Source organism: Neovison vison, chromosome 6 (genome assembly GCF_020171115.1).
Source record: "Neovison vison isolate M4711 chromosome 6, ASM_NN_V1, whole genome shotgun sequence".
NCBI lineage: Eukaryota > Metazoa > Chordata > Mammalia > Carnivora > Mustelidae > Neogale > Neogale vison.
The window spans coordinates 117,593,964-117,617,734 of NC_058096.1; the positions used below are offsets into that span (position 1 = coordinate 117,593,964).

The following is a 23,771-nucleotide window of genomic DNA, read 5'->3' on the forward strand; positions in this document are numbered from 1 at the left end:
CACTGTGCGATATGTACTTGCGGAGAGGCTGGTGAATGAATGTGCTGGTCTTTCAGCTTGCAGTTCAAACTCTGGGAATCGACTTCTTCCTTCCAAATCTGAGCTTCTCCCTCTTCAGTTGCACATGATATTAAGGATCCTTCTAGAACAAGGAGAGGGGCGGATGGTTGAGGGGAGAGCACTCTAGAACAGCCTGTGAACTGGGGTAATCAGACCCCCAGACAACAGGCACCTGACATTCAGGGACAGAGGAACACCGGGGACCCCGAGTGAGTGTCAGCGGCTAGACTCGGTCACTGAGGGCGGCCGAGGTTCCAGCAGGGGGCGCCAGAGAGAGAGAGAGAGAGCTAAGACCCGCGTGGTCCTCCCAGGTGTCCGGCCTGGGGTGGGCGGATGTGCCCGAGGGGCGTGGACCCCGCCAAGGCACGCCCTGGCCGCGCTTAAGTAGGAACAGGCCAGGGCTAATGAGGAGGGAGAGGGAAAGCCCCGGCTGCTGCGGACCTGGGCAGACCTAGAGCTAGACCCGCCCGCGCGCAACCCGGCCCCACGCTAGCTCCCGACCGCGCCATGCGGGGCCGAAGCGTGGTCCTGTGGCTCTTCCTCGCTCTGCGCACAGGTGAGGTCCGGCCGCCTGGCCTTGGGAGCAGGAGGGGAAGTGTGTCCTGAATCCGTATCTCCCCGGAACGAGGGGAGGCGTAGAACGGCGGCAGCCGCAGCTGAAAGCGGCCGAGGGAACTAACTCTGACCTCAGCTGCCTGGGACGTCTTGGAGGAAATGGCACTGACATGGGCCTTGAAAAAGCGGGCCTTCTGACTGGCCAAGGAGAGAAGCAGTCGGAGGGGTGGAGGGGGGAGAGCCTTAGAAGATCAGGAGGAGAGCTGGGAGGATGGACTCGTTTGATAGCCGTGGATGCTCCAGCAAGGTTTGGGGGCCAGAGCCCCTTGGCTTCTCCCGAGCCCCCCCCCCCAGAGAAGATTCTAAGGGACTGGAAGGGAGGGGCGGAAGATGCAACCGGGAGCCAGCCCCAGGGCGCCCTGCAAGGTGCATGGTGGAGGAAGGTGCTGCTGGGTCTTTCGTGTCTGCACTGCCCCCTCCCAAGGCAGCCAGGACCAGCGCAGTGAGGTGTGAGGTTGGGCCTCGGGGAGCTGCTGGCAGGGTCGCCGGACACTGGACGGCCTCACCGCTCTGACCTCAACGAATACCAGGACCTGCCACCTCCGTCCCAATTCTGCAGTTGCCCGCCTGGCCTACCAAGGGGCAGTCCTGGGGCTCTGGAGAGGGGGAGGCCATTTCACATTACAGGGTGCTGTGGGGAGTTGAGTCACAAAAGGTAGGCTGTGGAAGAACTTGCAGTCTTGACCCCTGGGGTGGGGTTGGGAAGGACAGGCTGCGACAAGAGGATGGCCTGGTCACTGGGGGCCCAGAACGGGACCCAAAGCTGGGCCACATGAGTGGTGGATGGAGGAGCTTGGGTCTGCAAAGGCATCCACCCCAAGGAAATCCGCGCCACTTTTGCTGGGCCCCCAGGCTGGGAGCTCTCTTGGGACTCTGATCTGGTCAGATGCCAGGACCCAATAGGGTCCCCACTGGGAGGAGGGACCTAAGCAAAAGGCCACTGAGGACCTGTGCCTCCTGGCTTTCTACGTAGGTCTTCTTCAGCACAGAAGATGGATTTTCTCATCTGCTCTCAGCTGACAAAGCAAGTTCAGAGAGGTCAAATAAGTGGCCCGAAGTCACCAGCTCCTCCTCCAGGAGCAGAAACTTGCGCTCAATCTGCTGATTTCCTCAGCTTCCCCTAGGCAGGGGTAGGGGAGCCTGAGGGTGGGTTTGTAATCACAGACACTCCCGTAGGCTGCCAGGCTCCTTGAGGGCCACCGCCACCACCTCCCAGTCTCAATTCCCAGTTGGTGAGGAGGGCTGAGGAACACTGAGTGAGAGACCCTACTGCCCTCTGGTTGGAGGACACAGAGGCCCAGAGAGGCCAGAACAGGGGCAGGAACTAGCCTGGTCATGGAACCAAACAGGACTCCTCATCCTCTTTCCACCCAGCAGGCTGCTCTCCAGGCCAGTGAACAGGCTTATGACTAGCTGAGTGCTACCCTAGGAGACGCACCCCCCCACCCCTGCCTTGGCTTCTGTAAAGTTCCAGGTCCAGAGCCACCCCATCTGCCCCAAGTGCGGGGGTGCATGTCCCTACACGCACAGACCTCTGTGGTCTGTGACACCTCTTTCTGCCTCAGATCTCCCAGTGGGGGGGCAGGGCTATTGCACGGGACTGGCTATGCATGCTCAGGGGGTCACACAGCTGCTGGGGGGGTCGGGGGCAGGGGTGGGGATGCTCTCCGTGGACGGAGCGCTGGGCCTCTGGGCCTCATGGGTCCGTGCCCCCAGCGCTCAGCGGGATGGAAGTGCGGTGGTGCACCACCTCAGACCAAGAGCAGCAGAAATGCAGTGACATGAGCAAAGCCTTCCAGGAGGCCGGGATCCAGCCACCCGTCGTGTGTACCCAGGGCACCTCAGTGGACCACTGCATCCAGCTCATTGCGGTGAGTTCCAGCCCCTCACTCCACCAGACAGGAGGTCTCTGACTCAGAAGGGAGCGCACAACAGCATCATTCACAGAAAAAGGTGCTGACTTCCCCTGCCAGGGCCAGGCTGAGGCTCTCTGGAGTTCCCCAGGCAACAAGGGCCGGCTTGTTTCCTGCCAGCACCCAGCCCCTGGGAGGGCACGGGGAGGAGGGCCCTGGCTCAGATAGGCCCCAGCAGGGAAAGGTATCGAAGAGGCAGAGTTTCCCTTCCACCAGGCCCCTGCTAGAGTGGGGACACTACCCACCCCACCAGGGGGAGCCCAGACAAAAAACCTCTCGGGCAGTTTTCCAGAATCAGGCTTGTGCAGTTTCTCAGGAAGGAGAAATGCCCCCCGCTGCCTGGCCTGGGTGAGTGAAGGGGGGTTGCAAAGAAGTGCTAGGCCGCAGATACGCTCAGCTAGCCCTGATGCTACTCAGAGCTTGGACTTCGGTGGCAAGACAGGGTGTGGACAGAAGCCGGGGGACCTGGGTTTTCACTTCAGCTCGGCCCTTGATTTCTCCCCAGACCTCATCCAAGTCACACACGGGCTGTGGGCTTAGGTAGGCTCCATGGTGAGGAAAGCAATTACACTGAACTAGAATTTTATCACGCACCTCAGGACACCAAGAGCATACTGCTATTTGTGTCTGAAATGAAAAGGGAAAAAATGAAGAGGGCATTTATGGGACTCAGTCTGCATCCTAGAAAACCTGAGAAACAGGTTAACAGTAGAGTCAGCGCTGAGAAACAGGCAAACGAGGGAGATTCCCTTTTTACTCTGTGCCATTTCGTATGGCCTTATTTTTTTTTTTAAACTATGGAAAGCCATTAGAAGCCATCATTTTTAAATAACATAATTAAGGCAAGCCCTCAGCCCAAGCTGTCACCTAGGACCTGGTAAAGGGTAAGCCTTCTAGGCCCTGGTGGTACGAGGCCAAGCCAGGGCAGGGTTCCTGGGCCGGACAAACAGGACCAGTGTGGACCTCTGTGGCTTTTCAAGGGGCCCTGGGCAGACTAATGGATTCCCCTGAGCTCCTGGCTGAATGGGCCAGGGTGGCCAGCCTGCACTGACCCGCATGTTCCCAGCAGGCCCAGGAGGCTGACGCCATCACCTTGGATGGAGGAGCCATTTATGAAGCAGGGAAGGAGCACGGCCTTAAGCCTGTGGTGGGCGAAGTATATGATCAAGGTCAGAGGGTGGGGGGGGCAGGGGGGGTTGGGCTGGCGGGGAGGAGAAGAGGCTGGCTTTCTTTCTACAGTGTGTTCTTGTTGCACCTGGCCTAACCGACAGCCCTCAAGTTGGTCAGGAGCCCTGTCCCTAGAACAGTCCTGGGATCCAGGCCGGACAAACCTACAGAGACCCCCGCTGCTAAGTCTCTCTTGACACCCCCCTCAGAGCAGGGTTGCCAGAGACACAGGACTGACCAGAGTCCGTTCTTCCCTGTGGGGAGCCCATCACCCCTGTAATTTGCACCCACAAGCTCTCACTGAGGGGCTGCCCCATGTCTGCCAGAGTTTGGCCGAAGTTCAGCGGCCCTGTCAGAAGCAACGTGGAGGAGGAATAGTGCAGAGGAGTTGATTAGGATCTGAGAGCCCAACAAAGGAAGAACGCATCCCAGTTCTGCCCATTCCTCTGAGCCTCTGTGACTTTGAACAGCCTTCCTTCCCTGACTGGAAAATGGGGACAGTGACACTTTCCTGTCACACAGACCAGATGAGTCAGCATGGGCACACCTGACCTGTGGTGTGTGCTTAGAAATAGGAGTTCCTTTCCCCCAGTCCCTGCACCTCACCAACCTCACCAAACACATACCTCTAATTCAGCCTGCCCTTTGGAGCTCGGCCCCCCACCCTGTTGTCCAGAAGACTAGCCCCTGTCACAGCCCAGCTTGCTGTCACCCCTGAGAGCTCCCCCGAAAGGGCTTCTCTTTCCTGCTTTCCCGGAGCTCTGACTCAACACTGTTAAGATCCTGTTCTCTCCTGCTTTTTTGTTTCTGTCTCACTGCAGTGAGTCCCTTGAGGAAGGGCCTAGTTCTCCTCTCTGTAAAGCTGCTGGTACCTGGTACCCGGCACAGGGCCTCACTGGGCTGCTTGGTGAACTGATGACCATCAGATGATACAGGACACCGTCTACCCAGCCAGCCTTTCTACTCAGAAGCCAGGAACTACCCTGCCTCAGTGGCCCTCTTTAATTCACACTTTGAGCCCCTGCTGCTTGCTAGTCATGAGCACAGAGTCACAAGCAAAAGAGCCAGTTCCTGCCCGCAGAGAGCAGGAGTCCATAGTTACCAGTGTGGGAGGTGCTGTGGAGGAAATAAAGGCCACAGGAGGAAGGGAAGGAATGTGGGGGAACCTACTGAAACAGAGCAGACAGGAAGGCACCTCGCTTCTCTGAGGTGACCTTGCAGCTGAACCCTGATGAGGGTCCCAGGCGGGACAGAATTTGGTATGTTCCAGGAATCAGAAAGAGAGGGCATGGTGGGTCCATCAGAGGGAGGGGACAGGCCAGGCTCCTTAGGTTGGCAGGACGTTAGCTCAGCTGTGCAAGAAATAGCACTGGCTTTGTTTTCTAGAAGTCCACTCATTCTGACTGTGGCCATCCCACCACTACAGGGTAGTGGGTGGGCGGGGAGACTGGGGGAAGGGAGGATGTGATGCCTCTGGTCATCAGTCCCCGTGGATGAGTCATCCCTGTCTTGCCTGAATGGCCTGTTGTGGGCCACATTTGACCCAGGGGAATCTTTGCAGGGCTGCCCACCTACATAACATCCCATTCACGGTTCTGAGTGATTTGGAATATTGATAGTTTCATCTGTTCTCTCTCCTCCTCTCCCTCCCCTTTCCCCCTCCTTTCTCCTCTCTATATTCTCAGCACCTAATGAGGTGAAGATCCTGCCTGTCCCACATGCTCCTCCCACCACTCTGCCCCCATAACCACGATAGCACCCCCTCCATCCCTCTGCGTTCCCCAGGGGGCCTGGACTTGGGAGAAAACAAGACTTGCAGGCTGCTTCTGCTTTCTGTGTGGCTACAGAGCCCCGCTGACAGATGGAGACTTAGCCAAGTGCCCGCTGACGGCAAGGAAAGGAGAGGAATGAGCCTCTGGGAATGGGGTCCTGCCAGGTCAGACAGGAGGGGGCTGGGGTCTCCTGCTGAAACGTGGATTGTACCCACTTGCACTCCCAGCAGCCGGGAAGCCCGTGTCCACATGCTTGTGTACATCCCTGCACACTTGGACGCAAGTGCACATGTGCCCAGGTAGCTGTGCACACACGTCCATGCATACATACCCGTCTCCCACAACCTTCCCACCTGAGTTCAGTCCCTCTCGTGGCTTCTCCCCTGCCACCCTCACTCCTCTCCTGTCCCTCCTTCTAGAGGTCGGTACCTCCTATTACGCTGTCGCTGTGGTCAAGAGGGGCTCCCACGTGACCATCAACACCTTGAGAGGTGTGAAGTCTTGTCACACGGGCATCAACAGGACGGTGGGCTGGAACGTGCCCGTGGGCTACCTGGTGGAGAGCGGCCGCCTGTCTGTCATGGGTTGTGATGTGCTCAAGGGTAAGGGCTTTGGGCCCGGCAGGGGCTTCCCCTGCAGGGGCACTGGGTCTCCTTCCTGGCCACTACCCTGACTTCCCTTGATGGGTGATCTCCCTTGGGCTCCCCTTGAGCCTCCCATAATTAAGGAGCAGCACCATCACACCTCCTCCAGGGCCTCCCCGACCCCCGGGTGGTGGTGTCAGCCTTTCCTCATTCGTGCTGGCCAATCTGGGGCAGTCATAATTAAAGCTCTGGTGGAGCAGCTCTTGGGGTGGTTGATACATGACCCTCGCTGGCTCCTCCCAGAACCCTAGGACACAGCCAAGGACAGGCCCACCCACAGCTGGGAGGGGGGTGATGCCCAGGGAGCAGCTCTCACCTGCTGCAGACCTGTGCAGGTCCCCTTTTCCAGAAACACGTCCTCAGACAGATGAGAAACTTTTTTCAGGACCCCAAACAAGCTGCCAGCTTGCACCCAGAAAGCTCACAACTGGGGAGAGACCTACAGCTCCCCAGTTGATTGACTTACAGTGAGAAGAGGGGTGTCCTGCCACTAGAACGTTCTCCAGTGAGAGTTGAGAGGGATCCGAGAGGGGTTGTCAAGAATAACACACGCTGGGGGAGTGAGCTGAAGCCCCATGTGCCTGGCTGGAGTCCCCAGCCGTCAGCCCAGGGGCCAGGGCTCATCTCCTGCTTATCCTGCTTTGGGCTTCTCCTGGCCACGCCACTCTGACAGTCTGTCCACAGGGTGCTCCAGACCGTGATGTGGCCACTGACCTCTGACAGCCACATTTGTGAACTGCCCTCTGAGGGGTCATACTCACACCCCCAACAGTTCGTCCACGAGTGCTGCCTCCTGGTTTGTCCCCTCCGTGACCAGTAATTCAGGGGCTGGGAGTTGGTGGGAGAGCCGCGGGAGAGCCCAGACTTTGCTGTCAGAGAGTAGTACATGTCGGCCCTTCCCAGCATGGCCGCCTTCAAGTACAGGACTCTGCCCTGTTGAACTTCAGTGCCCCATCTGTCAAACAGGTCAGGGCAGAGTCCCAGGCTGTGGCGCTGCCAGGGCTGCAAGAGCTCAGAGGACATTGCCATGTGATGTGTGTCCCCGAGTACATCCTCGCTGCATGGAGCTGCTGTTATTTATGAGCTCACTTCATGCCCCTTGGGGGCACCTTGCTGTTGGTTGTGGGCACCTGCACACAAACCGCTGTGTGCACACACATGCACAAGCCCGTGCAGCACGTGCCTGTGCGTGGACACATCATACACTGCCCCCGGCAGCTTCAGCTACCATGTCAACCAGCACGACCCGTGGGAGCGTGGAGGCCCGGTCCTCTCAGACAGTGGCCAGTGGCCGGGGACGGGTGGTCTGGCAGTCAGTTGGCGCATGTATTGAATTTCCACTCCCCTGGGACGATGCCAAAAGAAAACCTGGAAAGGCAGCCCACTGGGGCAGAGCTGGATCTAGCGGGCTGGTGCACCAGAGTCCTCACCTTCTGTGACACGGAGGAGACCCCGCGCACAGGACGGATGGTTGTGCACGGGGTGGATGCTGGGTCACAGCGTGGCAGGGGCCCCGGGACTATGCAGATCTGATCACTTCCCCATTGAAGCCTTCCTGCCCGTACCCCTCCACCTGTTTTGAAAAGCTTTTGTCTATGAAATTGTAGGCGTGACATCATAATTTCTTTTCTCCCCCACTTTCATCGATTACGTATCACTGACTAGAAGCGAAACCCGCCGTGGGAGCAGTATGTGTGCAAGAGTTTGCAGTGGTTTGGGGATAACTGCTTCCTTCCTTTGAGCCATTTTAAAGTAACACCACTCCACAATGCCCCTTGCTGCTTCTGGGGCCCCAGTTTGGGAATCACTGGCCCATCCATTCTCCCATTTTTTGCTCAGACTGAAGCTCAGAGGGGCCAGCACATCCCTGGGGGCCCAGCCCCACTGCAGCCTGAGGAGGGTGAGCTGTCCCGGGGGCCTGGTGGGTGGCTGACGGGCCTCCCTCTCCCTCCTCCTCCCCACAGCTGTCAGCGACTATTTTGGGGGTAGCTGTGTGCCCGGGGCAGGAGAAACGAGCTACTCAGAGTCCCTCTGTCGCCTGTGCCGGGGCAACGCTGCCGGGGAGGGGGTGTGTGACAAGAGCCACCTGGAGAGATACTACGACTACAGCGGGGCCTTCCGGTGAGAGGGCAGGGGCGGGAGGAGCAGAGTGGGGGCCCTGGAGGCCGCAGGGAGGGTGGAAAACAGCAGGGCACTGCGAGGGCCCCAGGGGAGTGGCCCGTTGGCTGCATCTCCTCAAAGGGCCCTTTATATAGTTCATGTGCCTGCTTAGTTTAAAAACGTCCAACTGGAATACGCCAGGCTGGGTTGGCTCACAAAGTCAACATGTTTGGTATTTTTAGAGATGAGGACTTAGAAGAAAACGGCAAAAACAGCCTTTTGCCACTTTCAGGTCCCCATTCTGGTGCCTCAGACCAGCGGGGAGGGTGGGAAGCATGGAAAAATGTGGCAGGGACCCTGAGGTCTTGGTCCTCGGGGCTGGCCTCAGCTCTGCACCTGATTAGAGCTGGTACTTTGGGTAAGCCGTCCATGGGGCCAGAAGAGTCCCCAGCAGCTGTGGGACAGCTGCCTCTGTCCACAGATGAGGGCCCATGTTCAGCAGAGCTTGGAATGGAAGATTGCAGAGCCTCTCTAAGCTTGGCCTCAGTATTTCCACCTAGAGAGCTGGCTGGGACCCCAAATGGGCCCACCAGACACACCCCTCCATTCCAGAGCAGGCCTCCCAGAGGGCAGAGGAGCTCAGCCCCGCCCAGGCTCACAGTTTCTCCCCACAGGTGCCTGGCAGAAGGGGCTGGGGATGTGGCCTTCGTGAAACACAGCACGGTGCTGGAGAACACGGATGGTGAGTGGGAGGGGTCAGCCCCAGGGAGCAGCATCTCGGGCCTTGTAGTTGTCCGTGGAAGGAAGAGATGGGTGTTCTGAGCGGAGTTCAAATGGCTCCGTGGGGCGAGGGGGCTGGTAGACACGGCTGCCCTGCTCTGGTTTGTGTCTGGCATTGGCTTCCACTTTAAGACTGGGTCCTAGTTGTGCAGAAACATTTGCAAGTCTCTGTATGAATCCTCATCTACCCTTCCTCCTCCCGTTATCTGGAGAAGCCGTCCATTTCTGATCCTGGAAGGAGATCATGGTAAATGGGGTTAGTGTTCTATGTAGATCCATTTATTGTCATTTAGTGGTTTTTTTTAATTTTGCAATAATTGAGCTTTAGAAAAGTTGCAAGAATAATTCAGAGAATTCCCATTTTTTCCAAAGATTGGTTTATTTTAGAGAGAGTAGGGGAGGGGCAGAGGGAGAGGGAGAGAATCTCAAGCAGACTCCCCACTAAGCCCAGAGCCTGCGCTCGATCCTGAGATTGTGACCTGAGCCAAAATAAGAGACAGATGCTAACCCAGCTGAGCCACCCAGGCATCCTCCCACCCACGTTTATTTTTTTACCCAGATTCCAACTTGAAGCATTTGCCACGTTGGATTTATCATTCTTTCTCTATTCATATGTATTCTTTCTTGGAGAATACATTTGCCTGCTCATGCCCTTTAATATTTTTGTGCGTATCTCTTAAAAACAAGGAGATGTGGACCTAGGCACAGCACAGTTAACCAAATTCAGTAATTGTAACATGGACTCAATACCATTATCTAATCTATAACACATAGTCCAGATTCACTACTGGCCCCAATTCTTCCGTTGTAGCAACTTTTTTCAGGTCCAGGATCTAATCTGTGATCTCTCACGGTAATTAGTTGTAGGTCTTTTTAGTTTCCTGTAACTGCTGAGCAGCTTCTCAATCTTCCTTTGTTTTTGTGGCATTGACATGTTTGAAGAGTCAGGCTGGTTACTTTATAGAACATGCCCCAATTTGGATTCGCGTAAGAATCATTTATTTAAGTTGAGATACAATTTGCATGCAACAAAATGCACCCTTTGAAGTACAGGTCTGTGAGTTTGGGCAAAACCACAGGTGCATAATTACCACTGCAGTCAAGATAGTGATTGTGACCAACCTTCCACCCTGTAAGTTCCTTGATGCCCCCTTCTGGCATTCACCAGTCACTTTGTCTCTCTAGTTTTGCCTGTTCAATAATGTCTGATCATTGTCTTTTTTTTTTTTTTTATCATAACCTTTACCTTTAAAAGCAGAAGGTCTGTCATGTGGTCTGACATTCAAGAAGGCAAACAATATGAACCAGATTTGAAAAAGAGAAATGATTTGAAAAAGAAGGAAGCACATAGGATTATGTCCTGGGCAAGATGATGGAGGAAATGGGCAGCCGGGACTTGGGCCTCAAGATCAAGCAGGGGAAAATGTCAAAGTTGGAGAAAGAATAGGGGTGTATGGGGTTAAAGTTCGCGGTTTTTAAAATTTATTTATTTATTTATTTATATTAAGGGGGTCAGTGGAGGCAGAGGAAGAGGGAAAGAATCTCAAGCAGACTCCCACTGAGTACAGAACCCAGTGCAGGGCTAGATCCGTGCCCCCAAGACTATGACCTGAGCTGAAATCGAGAGTCAGATGCTTAACCAACTGAGCCACCCAGGTGCCCCTAAAATCAGCTTTTTTAAAATGTTGATGGAAGGGTGCCTGGATGGCTTAGTTGGTTAAGCATCTAGCTCTTGATTTCAGCTCCAGTCATGATCCGAGGGGCCTGGGATCAAGTCCTGCATTGGGCTCCTTGCTCAGAGAGAGAGCGAGCCTGCTTCTCCCTCTCCCACTGCTCCTTCCCCAGCTTGTGCGCTCGCTCGCTCTCTCCCTCTTTATCTGACAGATAAAATCTTTAAAAATTTTAATTAAATAGGATAAAATGTTGATTAAGTTAAGGAAGTCTAAGGAGATAATTTTTAAAATTTTATGCAAAAGATTGGTAAGAGCAAAAATGGGAATTGACATTCCAACTGTTTGAAGAACAGGAGTGGCAGATTGCAATACCTAAACGGTGCATTTGTGTCATGGGGGAAGGCCAGACCATCCCCCAGAGCTCCGTACAAAGGCTTTGCAGCAGATGAAAAGTAGAGAGCTGGGGAGGGAGGCGAGAAGGACACAGAGTGATTGCTAGGAAGGCTTGAAACCATCACACGGACCTTAAACGCGACCTCTGTGGAGGCTTCCAAACTAGAACTCTCAATTTTGGGGTTTGGGAGTGAAGAGTTTTCATGACCCCACAAACTATTTTTACCCTTTCTATTTCCTAGTAGAGGCTTATCCTCCTCATTTGAAAAATTTAAAATTCTTAAAAATGTTGTTCTATAAGACCATCTGTTGAGTTACAGTTCTAAAATTAGACTTCTTAATATTCCTATCTGGTGTCCATAGTCACTCTTTCAAATAAATCTGGCTTTCTATTATAAATGAGTTTTATGGAAAATTTCCAAAAGGGTGGGGAAAATACTTAAAACGACAAGTGGAAAAAAAAAAAGTAGGGTGCAAGGGGCTCCTGGCTGGCTCAGTTGGTGGAGTGTGCAACTCTTGGTCTGGGGTCATGAGTTCAAGCCTCACATTGTGTGTAGAGATTACTTAAATCATTTCTTTAAAAAAAAAAAAAGTAGTGGGGCGCCTGGGTGGCTCATTGAGTTGTGTGTCTGACTCATCATTTTGGCTCAGAAGATGATTTCATGGGTCATGAGATAGAGCCTTCTCTCAGGCTCCATGCTCAGGGAGTCCGCTTGGGATTCTCTCCCTCTGCCCTTCCCCCTTCTCTCTCTCTGTCTCTCAAATAAACCTTTTTTAAAAGTAGTAGGAGCAGCCATGGCTGGCTCAGTGGGTTAAGCTTCTGCCTTCGGCTCAGGTCATGATCTGAGGGTCCTGGGGTCAAGCCCCACATCGGGCTCTCTGCTCAGCGGGGAGCCTGCCTCCCTTCCCCCCTCTCTCTATCTGCCTGCCTCTCTGCCTACTTGTGATCTCTGTCTGTCAAATAAATAAATAAATCTTTAAAAAGAAAAGTGGGGGGTAGCAGGATACAAGATTGCCTATCGGATAGTCCTTAACTGTGTTAGAAATGGTTAGAAAATAGAAAAAACGACTTGGAGTAAATATCCTGAAACACAAATAGAGTAATAACTGGATTAGTGCATGGGCAAAGCTTTGGAGAGAATGACCCTTTTCTCTTGGGCCATTCTGTCTGGCTGTGTTCCCGCTGTGGCCCCTGCCACCTGCTCAGAGTCTAATTGAGTGTCCAAGGGCAGCAGGGACCTCCTGGCACATTTCTCTCTTCCGAAGCTCCTCTGAGTCACTTAGTCTTACTGTTAATGAACAGGCCTGTTTACACGTGCTGTATTACCATCACATACCTCTAAGCCACGTAAGTCTAAGCCAATACAAGCTTTATAGAAACTGGTGAGGGTTTGGAAATGCAAGTCAATAATGACAGTCTCTTGAGATATCTGGTCTTGTGGAATGCAGTCCCCAAGCTCCTTGTCATTCCCAGCTCTGGTCTTGACCTCCTAGAAGAGTTGGTTTTCACCGTGAGTCTGTGGCCCTCCCCATCCTTTCCTGGGCCTTTCTGAGGCCCTTCCCATAACTCCGCCAAGGACAGGAGTTGGCTCACCACAACCTTCCCATTTTCCCAGGGAAAACTCTTCCCTCCTGGGGCCAGGCACTGCTGTCCCGGGACTTTGAGCTGCTATGCCGGGATGGCAGTCGAGCTGATGTCACCGAGTGGAGGCGATGTCACCTGGCCCGGGTACCTGCTCACGCTGTGGTGATCCGGGCGGATGCAGACGGGAGCCTCATGTTCCGGCTGCTCAATGAAGGCCAGGTGAGTTCAGGGAACCCCCCCAACCTTGCACGGCTTTCCAGATGGTACTAAACCTCCTTGTCTCTTCCCAGGGTAGAAGCTCAGCTAGAGTCATCACTGGGCTGGCCAGCCAGGCCAAGAGGGGGCAGGACTCAGAGACCCACCCTGGGCCAGACCACAGCTAGGGAGGTCCCTGTAGTGTCCAGCCTTAGTGTGAAGGAGGGACCAAGGGTGTGAGCTGGCAGGCAGAGATAGGAGCGAGGAGGGCTAGCCAGAGAGGCAGACTGGGGACCTGGGCACCCTTCCAAGAGAGCTGCTCATGTTTGTGGCTCTTAGAAGTAAACCCAGAGTCTATGAGCCCATGAACAAAATGACAAAGCCAACAAATGTCAGAGGACACCATTGATTAAATGTGAATAGTGTTAAGGTGATATTTATAAGCACAACAATCCCTGGGCACTCAAGCTCTAGGTACGTTTGCCCCCAACCTGTGCCACCATGGCCAGCCGCGTCCCACATCGTCAATCCCATTCCAACCCTGGGCCCTCGGTGTGACAAGGCAGAGTGCACTGGGGGAGCACAGAGGATGTGGGTGGGGGTGCCTGACCAGAGGAGCCACAGGCTGATCTGAGAGGAAGGGACATGCTGCCCTCCCCACTGGCCACACCTCCCCAGCCCCCTCTCCTGTCTGTCCCCGACACACAGCGTCTCTTCAACCATGAGAGCAGCAGCTTCCAGATGTTCAGCTCCAAGGCCTACGGCCGGAAGGACCTGCTCTTCAAAGATTCCACCTCCGAGCTGGTGCCCATCGCCACACAGACCTATGAGGCCTGGCTGGGCCGCGAGTACCTGCACGCCATGAAGGGCCTCCTCTGTGACCCCAACCGTAAGTCCACCTGTCCCCTGTCCCACGAGCTCCAGCCCAGCCTGACCACAGGCATGCAGTGCTTTTTGGAGAGGCAGCTGGGAAAGGACACTACCCCAGAGGCTGTGCCCCTTGGCCTCCACCTCCCTGCCTCTAGGGGTTTGGAGAGGAAGCTTCTCCAGAGATGGTTGGCCTGCTGTATCCTGGATGCCCCATCAGCTCCAAGGGGTAGGATCCAGACCATCAGGCCGTGTCTTGGAAGCATCTCCCTGCCTATCCACACTGAAGTCATCAAGTCCCAACATGCTCTCTCCTCAGTGCCTCACGCTGCCTCCTGCCCACCCCATGGCCAAGGCCCTGGCTCGGGCAGTGTCTGTTGAGTGGACCATTGTTAGTCTACTGTGGGTTTTCTGTCTTCTGCCCCCTATAGTCAGGGAGACAGCATGCTACTCAGACACAAGACAGCCATGATCTCCCCTCAGACCTCCTCACAGCTCGCTGAAAGAGGCACAGTTATCCCCTTTCTGTGAGAGGAAACCGAATCAGAGGGTAAAATAACTTACTTCTCATAGCTCATGAGGGAAAGAACCAGAGTTTCCCTTGGGCCTGACTACAAGCTCTCCCTACTGAGGTATAAGCCCCCATGACTCCACCCCACAGGCCACGCTCGGGGACAGCCCCTGAAGCGGGTGAGTGTGGTGGTGACCACAAGCTCACACACATACACAGGGCTGCCTCATTATCTGCGCTGGTGTGTGCTGTCCACTCCCGAGATCCAGAAGTGTGGAGACATGGCTGTGGCCTTCAGCCGGCAGAGGCTCAAGCCAGAGATCCAGTGTGTGTCGGCCGAGTCTCCCCAGCACTGCATGGAATGGATCCAGGTGGGGGTCGTGCCCAGGGGCGCAGAGTGGGCTGGGGGGCCAGGCCATGGCTGTGCCCAGGATGGTCCTTCCCAGCCCTTGCCATGCACCACCCGGTCTGAAGCACAGGCGGTCTTCTGTGCCAGCCTCAGAAAAGGGAGGGGGAAGGACTGACAGGGACCAGCCACCCCACTTCAGGGGAGGAGGGTGGGGGAGGGGGGCTGTTTCCTTTCAGGAACCCCGGAACCCTTCCTTGCTGAGTGGGGGAGCTGAGAGCAGAAGGAACATCTGGAGAGGGGTCCAGCGAGACATTGCTTGTCCTGTGGCCTTCAGTAGAGAGGCATGAAACGAAACACTACCGACCCTCACTAAGTACAGTGTACCTGGTAGTTCCATAGTAGTCCATTCTAGGCCTTTTTTCTAAGCTTGTCATGGCCCATTACATGGCCTGTGGTACCTGCTGATCGGCTCTGCAGCCACAGGTAAGGGCCCTGCCCTGCTGTGCTTCTCTGACTGGAGACTGAGGCCAGAGCTTGGAGGGGGCCCCGGGGCCCTGCAGGCAAGGTGGCTACAGTGGTCACAGCAGCAGCCTGGCTCCTGGACTCCTCCTTTCTCTTTCAATTTTTTTAAGATTTTATTTACTTGTTTTTAGAGAGAAAGGGCAAACGAGCAGGAGGAGGGGCAGAGGGAGAGGGGGAATGTCTCAAGCAGCCTCTGTGCTAAGCCCAACATGGGGCTCGATCTCAGGACCCTGAGATCATGACTTGAGCCAAAACCAAGAGTGGGACACTGAACAGACTGCACTACCCAGGAGCCCCCTGCCGCCTCTTTTTTATGAGCGAGTATGTGGGGCCTGTGGGCTTACGATGAGGAGCCCTTCTCAGGGCAATTCCTGAGCGCAGGCCAGACCATTGCCCCTCGGAAGTGTCCACACTGCCCCCCATTGACTTAAAGACCAAGAAGTGAAGAGTGGACAGAAATAACAGGAGGCCAGGATCACGATAGAGGACGGCCTCACAAGCATGCGAGTGCCATGTGCCGCACACTGTGCCAAGACTTCCATGGACCCCTTCCCTTAACCCTCACAGCAGCACGGGGTGGGTGTGACCACTGCCGGGAACCTGAAGCTGGCAGAGCTTGGAGAAGCCACCTGCTCACAGTCACCCAGCTCAGGGTGGGGATCCCCTTGCCCCAGGGCCCCAAGGAGGCTGGCCTGACCCTGACCACAGGTAGTGCTGAGGGAGGGGGTACTCAGCTGGAATGGAGGAAGGGGAGACTGGAGGGGGAGGGCAGGCTGTCCTGTGATGGGGGGGCTGTGGGGGTTGGGTCCATGGGCTAGAAAACAGGGAGAGATGCAGGAGGGGAGGGTTCAGCTTCCTATGGGCAAGAGCCTTCGCTCTGTCCAAACTCAAACAGGGCCAAGGGAGTGTCCATCACAAAAGGAGCAGACTGGGTGGTTCCTTGAGAACCCCAACAAGAGACTCAGAAATGCTTCATTCTCAGGCTCTCGGGGTGGTGGCCAGTGGATCTCTGACTCCCATGTGCTTCCCAGCCACAGTGGTCCATGGAAGAGGGCTGTCAGCTGGGCTGGGGTCCACCCTGCCCCCACAGTGGCTTGGAGGCCTGGGTCAGGGGAAGAGAGGGCCCCCAGAGGTGGATGCTCTGGGCTCAGAAATTAAGGCCACTGCCTTTACTCCAGCATCACAGCTTCATGCTTCTGGGCCCGAATGGCCTGGGGCGCCTTCTGGGAGGCAGGGGTCCCCTCTCTCCCCCTTTCCCACCCATTTTTTTCCCTTGGGGTTTGTCGCACTACTGTGTCCCGCTTACTAACCCCTATTTAGGTCCAAGGGGCAACCTGTCCAGAGGCTTCAGAATGGGCAAGAAAGGGTGGACGGGGGAGACCAGGGGGCTTCAGGCAGGTGGAAAGGAGAGGGCCCCGGGCCCTTCCTGCTCCCTGGGGCAGAGCTTTAACCACGAAACTTGTCTCTTGAGGCCTGGTTCCTTCATGTACTCACATTGGCATTTAGCAAATATGTACTGGCTTGTGTGGTGGGCCAGCCCTTGGCCGGGGGTGGGGGGATACAGCATGGCACCCCAGGCGTCTGCAGGCTGCAGTCTCTGGGGAGGGCAGGGATCGTGCACAGTTTTGACAACAGGAGCAGCAGCCCCCCAAGGATGGAGTGCTAGTACCAGCTACTTTCCCGTCTCTGGTCTTCCAAACCCCTTTCTGGCCCACACATCCCACAAGGAGGGGGAAGGGGTGCCCCGGGGGAGAGCCCGAGAGACCCAACCCTAGCACCTCTGTCCAGTCCTGACACTTCCCCTGCCCAGTCGTTCTTCTTGTCCCCATTCAGAACGGACAAATCGATGCAGTGACCCTGAAGGGCGAAGACATTTACACAGCAGGAAAGAAACACGGCCTGGTCCCAGCGGCAGGGGAGCACTATGCCCGTGAGTATAGGGGCCCGGCCCCATTCACTGCTAGGAGGCAGCTGAGAGTTTCATCTGGATGTCATCAGTCTTCCCAACCCCCGGGCCCTTTTTCCAAGCTCCCCTTCATGGTCTTTCTCCGGGATGAGTTGCTTTCTGTCACAGGCAATCCCCTCCTGCCTCAGGCTCAGTTTCCCCATTGAATCATTAAAAGCCTGGCAGGTGTGGGCAGCCTTTCTGTAAGAGGTCAGAGAGTAAACATGTTAGACTTTGCAGGCCACAGGTTCATTGGTGGTTTTGGGGTTTTTTATTACTGCTTTTTTTACAACCCTTTAAAAATACAAAAAGTGTTTCATACGGCTAAGCCAGGTCGTACAAAAACAGATGGAGTGTTTGCCACCCCTCAAGGAGAGGGCCTCCTCTGCCTTTCCCGCCTACCCATTGGGGCTCATAGAAGATGGCCCTGGGGCACCGCCCCTTCCAGTGGCCTGCACTGGGGCCTTGGTGCTCTGTCCTCCTAAGTGATGACTTCAGGTCCTTTCACTTGGACGTGAAGAGTCTCTGGGCTTAGGAAAAATGCTTCAGTGGCCCTCAGCTGTGCCTCCACCTTTCTCCCAGGAGGTGAGAAAAACACCACCTGGGTGTAAGGAAAGAAAAATCCCTTCAGATGAAGAATGATGGGGCACAGGTTGGGGGAGTCAGAACTCTGAAAAGTGGAGCCAAGGGCTGCTTCTCAGCCTTGGTTGGGGGGCAAGCAGGGATCCCACTGCTGGGTGTGCCCCTGGGGCTGGGACACTAAGCGGGGAGAGGTGCACGGGGTCGACCATAGCTTGAGGCAGCAGGCACCCTAGGGAGTGGGTTGAAGGCCCCCGGGGACCGGCCCCAGGGTCTTGCCTGGCCAGGCCAGGAATGCACAGGTGAGAGGCCTCACTGGCATCCCCTCCCCACAGCGGAAGACAGTAGCAACTCCTACTTCGTGGTGGCTGTGGTAAAGCGGAATAGCTCCTACGCCTTCACCCTGGACGAGCTCCGAGGCAAACGCTCCTGCCACTCTGCGTTCCACAGCCCCGCGGGCTGGGACATCCCCGTGGGCGCCCTGGTGCAGAGGGGCTTCATCCGGCCCAAGGACTGTGACGTCCTCACAGGTACTGCCCTCTGCATGGATGTACATGTGCGAACTCCTTGGCGGGGGTAGGATGGGGGTGTCTGAGGGTCTGGGAGCTGTCTCCCAGCAGGAGCCCACAGAACAACCCACAGAGCAGCTCAGAGAGATTTTCTTTTCATCCTTGATGTTCCCCGTTCTCTTGGGAAGGTTGGGAAATATTGTTGGCCACACTCGTAACCATCTGCAGGGGGTCGGTCTAGTTCTGTACAGGGTGCCATGGTGCCCCTGCCACTTACCCAGAGGGGAACTGGCTCGAACAGGCATGAGGAACAGGTAGCGTGCCTGGGCTCTGGGCCTGGCTGGGTCACTGTCCACTCATGGGGCTGTCCCCATATCCTGGCAGCCACTGGGCGTCTGGGGGACCTTTATGGAAAGTGGCCAGCCATCTGTGTAAGTGCTGAAGAAGACACATTTACCAAGCAGCTACCATATGCCATAACCAGTCCCCCCCCATGTGTTAAATCACATACAGTCATGGGGAAAGGAAGGCAGTAGGAAGCTGGCAAGATCCTGGGCTGACTGTGCACACACCTCTGTCCCGTCTGGCACCTCAGGAAAAAACCACATTTTTTCTTAATCCACCTCCACAAGCATACACGGAGTGTTAGGGTTGGCTGCTCCCACTCCTCTACAGCTGGGCAGTTGGCCTGACTGGAACAGAAGAGCTTATGAGGTAGTGAGTTCCCCATCCCTGAGAGAGTCCAAGGGAAGCCTGGGTGACTGCTAACCCAGAAGTGGTGCATGGGGTTCCTGTATCTGGACAGCCTCTGTAGTTCCCTGATCCCTGCAGTGCTCACAGGAGGAGATGCGCCCCTCTGAGCTGGGGTGGGCAGTGGAGCTGATGGATGCCCTGGAAACACAAGGGCAGGCAGAGTGGGCAGACCTGGGGGCAGGGGAGGCCCTCCCATCCCTGCTGCCCTTCCCTCTGCTGGCCCCTCGACTCAGCCCTCCCCCGACCCCCAGCTGTGAGCGAGTTCTTCAGCGCCAGCTGCGTGCCTGTGAACAACGCCAAGAACTACCCATCCCCACTGTGCGCACTCTGTGTGGGGGATGAGCAGGGCCGAAACAAGTGCGTGGGCAACAGCCAGGAGAGGTACTACGGCTACAGCGGCGCCTTCAGGTACCACGACCACCTGGGGATAGGGGATGCCTAGGGCCATTGCAGAGGCCAGGCCTTCCTGCCAGCACTGGCCTTGGCCTCTCCCATGGCAGGTGCCTGGCTGAGAATGCAGGGGACGTCGCCTTCGTCAAGCACACGACTGTCTTTGAAAACACAAATGGTACGTGACTGGGCAGAGGTGAGGAGGCTGGGGCCAGAGCGGTGCTGGATCCTCCAAGAGCTGTTCCCCATCTACAGCATGGTCCAGGCCGGGGGTCCTGCTAGGATTGGGGCAGAACAGCAGCTGGGGAAGACCGAGGCTAGAAGACTCTGCCCATGGGGGACCCCAGGGGCTCCAAGGTCTTCTCAGAACAGACCTCAGTCCACATGTCCAGGTGTGTAGGACACATGACATTCTTGACCAATCTAGAAACCAAATCTCCATTCCACCAAAACGGCAGAAACTCCACCTCTGTCAGTGGGGAGAGATTCCTTCCGGGGCACTGATGGAGCACCAAGGTGTATGGTGGGAGTGGCGGGGTCCTCAGCCCACATCAGCATCCAGGCTTCTGTCCTGAGCGGGTCAGTTCCTCATGCAGGGAAATCACTGCAGCCGGTAGGCCATGCCAGGCAGGGCATGCGCCCATTCCCATCACATGGGTGGCTTTTTCTCTACAGTCACCTTCCTGAGCCCCACCTGGGAAAAAGCACCCCCCACCAAGCCCACACCTGGGTCCTGTAAGGGTGCGGGGCCCTCTAAGCGTGCCTCATTTCCCTCCCTGCTCCTGTTCCACTTTGCCTTCAGCAAAGTGCTGGTCTTTCTCTGTACAGTACCTCCATGCAGGCTTTTGAAACCCCAAATGCTGGAGGCTCAGTCTTTCTCACTGAGAAATTCTTTCCAAAAACTCAGTGCAGAAAGGCATAATGTGCTCCGAAGGGGAGGAGGAGAGTGGTGGAGAAGAAGCAAGACACGCAGGGAAAAAAACATCAGGATTTCAAAACTTGGATCCCACCCTGCCTGTGAAGGTCACCCAGGCTGGGAGGGCTCCCAGGCCCTGTTGCCACCACCCCTCACCCATGCCCAGCTCCCATTGAGGACACTTGGGATGATCCTTCAGGAGGAGGGAGCTGTGGGCTCCCACAGGAGCCAAGGAGCTCTGTGTGGCCGCAGCCCTCTGCAGTCCTGTGATAGGCTTGGGAGGGGCCCTTTCAAGAGGCCCCCACCTCCCAAGGCCACTCCTTTCCCTTTATTTTTATCTCTACTTGAGGGCCCATGTGGAATTCTTCTGGAAATGGGAAGAGGGTGGATATTGAGTCAGTACCTGAAGACACAAAACTAATGCAATTCCCAAGAGCAGTGTTTCTCAGGAAGCCCTTGTGACCCCCTGCTTCAGCCTCAATGGGTTGCTGGTTTAAAACACAGTTTTGTGGGCCCCTACCCAAGTCGTACCAGGCCCAAGACCTGGAACACCTAGATGGGGCTCTTTGCCTGGGACTGATTAAGAGTCTTAGTTTTTCCACCTGTGCAAGGGGGGTGGTCACACTCCCTTGGTGTTCTGTCTTGAGGCTAGAGCAGGTGCTTGTAAAATGCCGGCATCATTCTAGGTGCTCTACCCACAGTGGTTTGGACCAGTGTTAGCAGTCCCTCTGGGCTCCTGGGTCCTGGCAGTGGAGCAGAACAGTTGGGGAATGGAGTTGGGAAGCTGGCCAGACATGGTCAAGGATTTGGGGATCCAGGAGGAGAGCAGCCTCTCTCTTCCTCTGTCCCTCTGCTGCTTCCCTTCAGGCCATAATTCTGAGCCCTGGGCTGCCCAGCTAAGGTCAGAGGACTATGAGCTGCTGTGTCCCAATGGGGCCCGGGCCGAGGTGTCCCAGTTTGCAGCCTGCAATCTGGCACAGATGCCATCCCACGCCGTCATGGTCCGGCCGGACACCAACATTTTCACTGTATATGGACTGCTGGACAAGGCCCAGGTGAGCCAGGGCAGGGGCTTCATCACTGGGGGGTGGGTGATGAGTTGAGCTGGGGTCCCCAGTGCCTCAGCGTACCCAAAGCAAACCAAGGAATGCTGCGGGAAAGTTCAGAGATTTTCACTTAATCAGGCCATTCCTTGACTATCGCTTCTGTGTCCTGCTTTATTAATGTTTCCTTCTCAGACGGACCTGCCCTGAGCAAGATTATGGGCGGGGGTGTGGTGCTAAGTCCAGTGGCTGTTTCTCAGCCCACATCTCTCTGACCCTTCAGCAGCACTGGCCACAGCTCCCACCTGCTGGAGGAACTTGTCCCCTTGGTTCCGGGGCCATACCCGCCTGGCTCTCCGCCTGGCTCTCCTCTCAGGATCAGTAGCCGCTCCTCATTTCCTGGCTTGTAACCACAGAGTGTCCCAGGGCTCCACTCCAGACCCTTCACCTGCGCCTGCTCTCCTGTTGACATTCCCCAGCCCCATGTCGTTAACAGTCCTGTGTACGTGGACAGCTTCCAAACACAGCCTCCGGCCTGCCTTCATCCTACCCTTCCATCTTGAACAACTGCCTGCTTGACATTTCTACTAGGATTTCTTACAGGCGCCTCGGCCCAAACAAGCCTGTAGCTGGTCTGCCCTGCTTCCCTCAGCCTCCCCAAGCTGCTCTGAGTGGCACCTCCAGACTTCCCATTTCCTCAGGAGTCATCTTCAACGCCTATCTTTCTCTCGCATTCTACTTCTAGCCCCTCTGCAAATCCTGTTGGCTGGACTTTCATATACATCTGGAAGGAACCCAATCTGACAACAGGGCCCTTCATTCCCAACCAGCCCCCACTTCCCACTTCCCACCGCCCCACCTCCCCTCTGATGTGATGTGGGGAAGAACCCCGTGGCAATGCACATTTTCCTGGAGAGAAGGCTGACCTGTCCTCAGAATCTCAAGCATCCATGAGTCCCCCCTCCCCCCAAAGATTGGTGGCCACTTTGAACCTTCTTCCTGGGGTAGCTGCTGTCATAGCTCTACTCAGGTCCCCTTTGACGACAGCTCAGTGAGTGGTTGGGCTTAGGCTGTCAGGCCAACGTCAATGCCCTGAAGGTCCTCACTCTTTGGTTCCCGGTGTCAGAGCCATGAACAGCAAGCAGCCCCTGAGTAGTGGTGGGCAAGCCCAGATGAAAGGTGGGTCTGCCTGTGGTGCTTTCAGGACCTGTTTGGAGATGACCACAATAAGAATGGCTTCAAAATGTTCGACTCCTCCAACTATCATGGCCAAGACCTGCTTTTCAAGGATGCCACGATCCGGGCGGTGCCTGTTGGGGAGAAAACCACCTACCGGGACTGGCTGGGCCCCGCCTACGTGGCGGCTCTGGAAGGCATGCTGTCCCAGCAGTGCTCAGGCGCAGGTAGGACCTGGCCTGGCGGTGGGTGGGCAGGTTACCCCTTTCCAGAGGACGAGCAGGTGTTCCGCCACATGCCCTTCCTCTGCCCAGCATCCCTGCTAGCCTTGCACCGCCAGTCCTTGAATGAATTCATGGATCCACTGGGTGGCTCTAGGAGATCCAAGTGAGGTGGGCGTGGCAGGAGGGTGGTCTGTGCTGGAGGACCCCCGACAGAGCGGAAGTAGTGCCTGTGTAACCCAGAGGGGCCTGGATAAAGGAAAGGAAGGCTACAAGGAACGGTGCAGAGAGGACCGAGGCAGCTCCATACATAGCATGAGGTCTCATTTTGAAAGGAATGAATATATAAAGAAAAATTGTAATAGGGCAGAAAAGGGGAACCTGGGGGAGTTGAGGGCACAGAAACACCCCCTGGGTCACGATGCGAGAGCTAGTGCCAGCTGCCTGCAAATGCTGTTCCAGGTGCCCGCGCGGAGGCCCTGACCGCCTGTGTTTGCTCCCGCAGCGGCTCCGGCCCCTGGGCTGTCCCTGCTGCTGCCTTCGCTGCTCCTGCTGGGCCTCCCGGCCGGCCTCCTACAGCCCGCCTTCTGAAGCAGCCCCGGGCAAGCCCGGCCCTCCCTCGGAATGGAAACCTACTCTGAAATGTCTATAAATAAGATGTTCTCCCCGCTTCTGGGGCCGCGGGGGATGGGAGAGGAAGGGTGAGAAACCCTGGAGCTCCCGGGAGCTGCGATGCCGGCACCGGGAGAAGCTGCTGTGATTGCTTCAAACCGGAATAAAAGCGAATGTGAAAGGAAGGGGCCCCCCGCCTGCAGCCGAGTTGGATGCGAGCAGGGCTCCCGCGTGAAGCGGCCCCCGCCTCCCCGGCACCACCTGGCCCGCGGCTACCTGAGGCGCCCGCTGGCCGGCCTCCCAGTCACGCCGCACCCACGGGCTGGCGGGCTCCCACCACCCCGCCTCGCCAGGCTGCGGATTGGAAAAGGCCAGTTACCAAGGCAACAGGCTGAGCCCGGCTTCCCACACGGCCCCCTCTGCCAGGCCGGCCCTGCCGAGCTGGGGGGGCTCCCGCCCGCCCTGCAGGCAGTGCACAGGC

At 56.1% G+C, this 23,771-nt stretch overlaps 1 protein-coding gene across 2 annotated transcripts; it reads left to right on the plus strand.

Moving 5' to 3' along the window:
- Positions 1–441: 441 nt before the first annotated feature.
- On the plus strand, positions 442–23,475 carry MELTF (melanotransferrin). Of its 2 annotated transcripts, XM_044252070.1 has the most exons (16): positions 442–616; positions 2,392–2,546; positions 3,658–3,757; positions 5,947–6,129; positions 8,136–8,292; positions 8,946–9,013; positions 12,734–12,921; positions 13,606–13,786; positions 14,495–14,646; positions 16,980–17,076; positions 18,006–18,200; positions 19,184–19,340; positions 19,433–19,500; positions 21,106–21,293; positions 22,486–22,684; positions 23,184–23,475. In XM_044252070.1, the coding sequence occupies exons 1-16, from the start codon at positions 568–570 to the stop codon at positions 23,267–23,269; spliced, it is 2,223 nt and encodes a 740-aa protein (XP_044108005.1). In that variant the 5' UTR covers positions 442–567; the 3' UTR covers positions 23,270–23,475. The 2 variants fall into 2 exon arrangements, with proteins under 2 accessions (XP_044108005.1, XP_044108006.1); XM_044252071.1 differs by lacking the exon at positions 5,947–6,129.
- Positions 23,476–23,771: the final 296 nt, after the last annotated feature.

Bases quoted from the DNA above. Each gene is read 5' to 3' on its own strand.
- MELTF (XM_044252070.1), top strand. From the start codon at position 568: ATGCGGGGCCGAAGCGTGGTCCTGTGGCTCTTCCTCGCTCTGCGCACA. The intron at 2,547-3,657 runs GTGAGTTCCAGC...TGTTCCCAGCAG, and splicing joins ACTGCATCCAGCTCATTGCG to GCCCAGGAGGCTGACGCCAT. The intron at 6,130-8,135 runs GTAAGGGCTTTG...TCCTCCCCACAG, and splicing joins GGGTTGTGATGTGCTCAAGG to CTGTCAGCGACTATTTTGGG.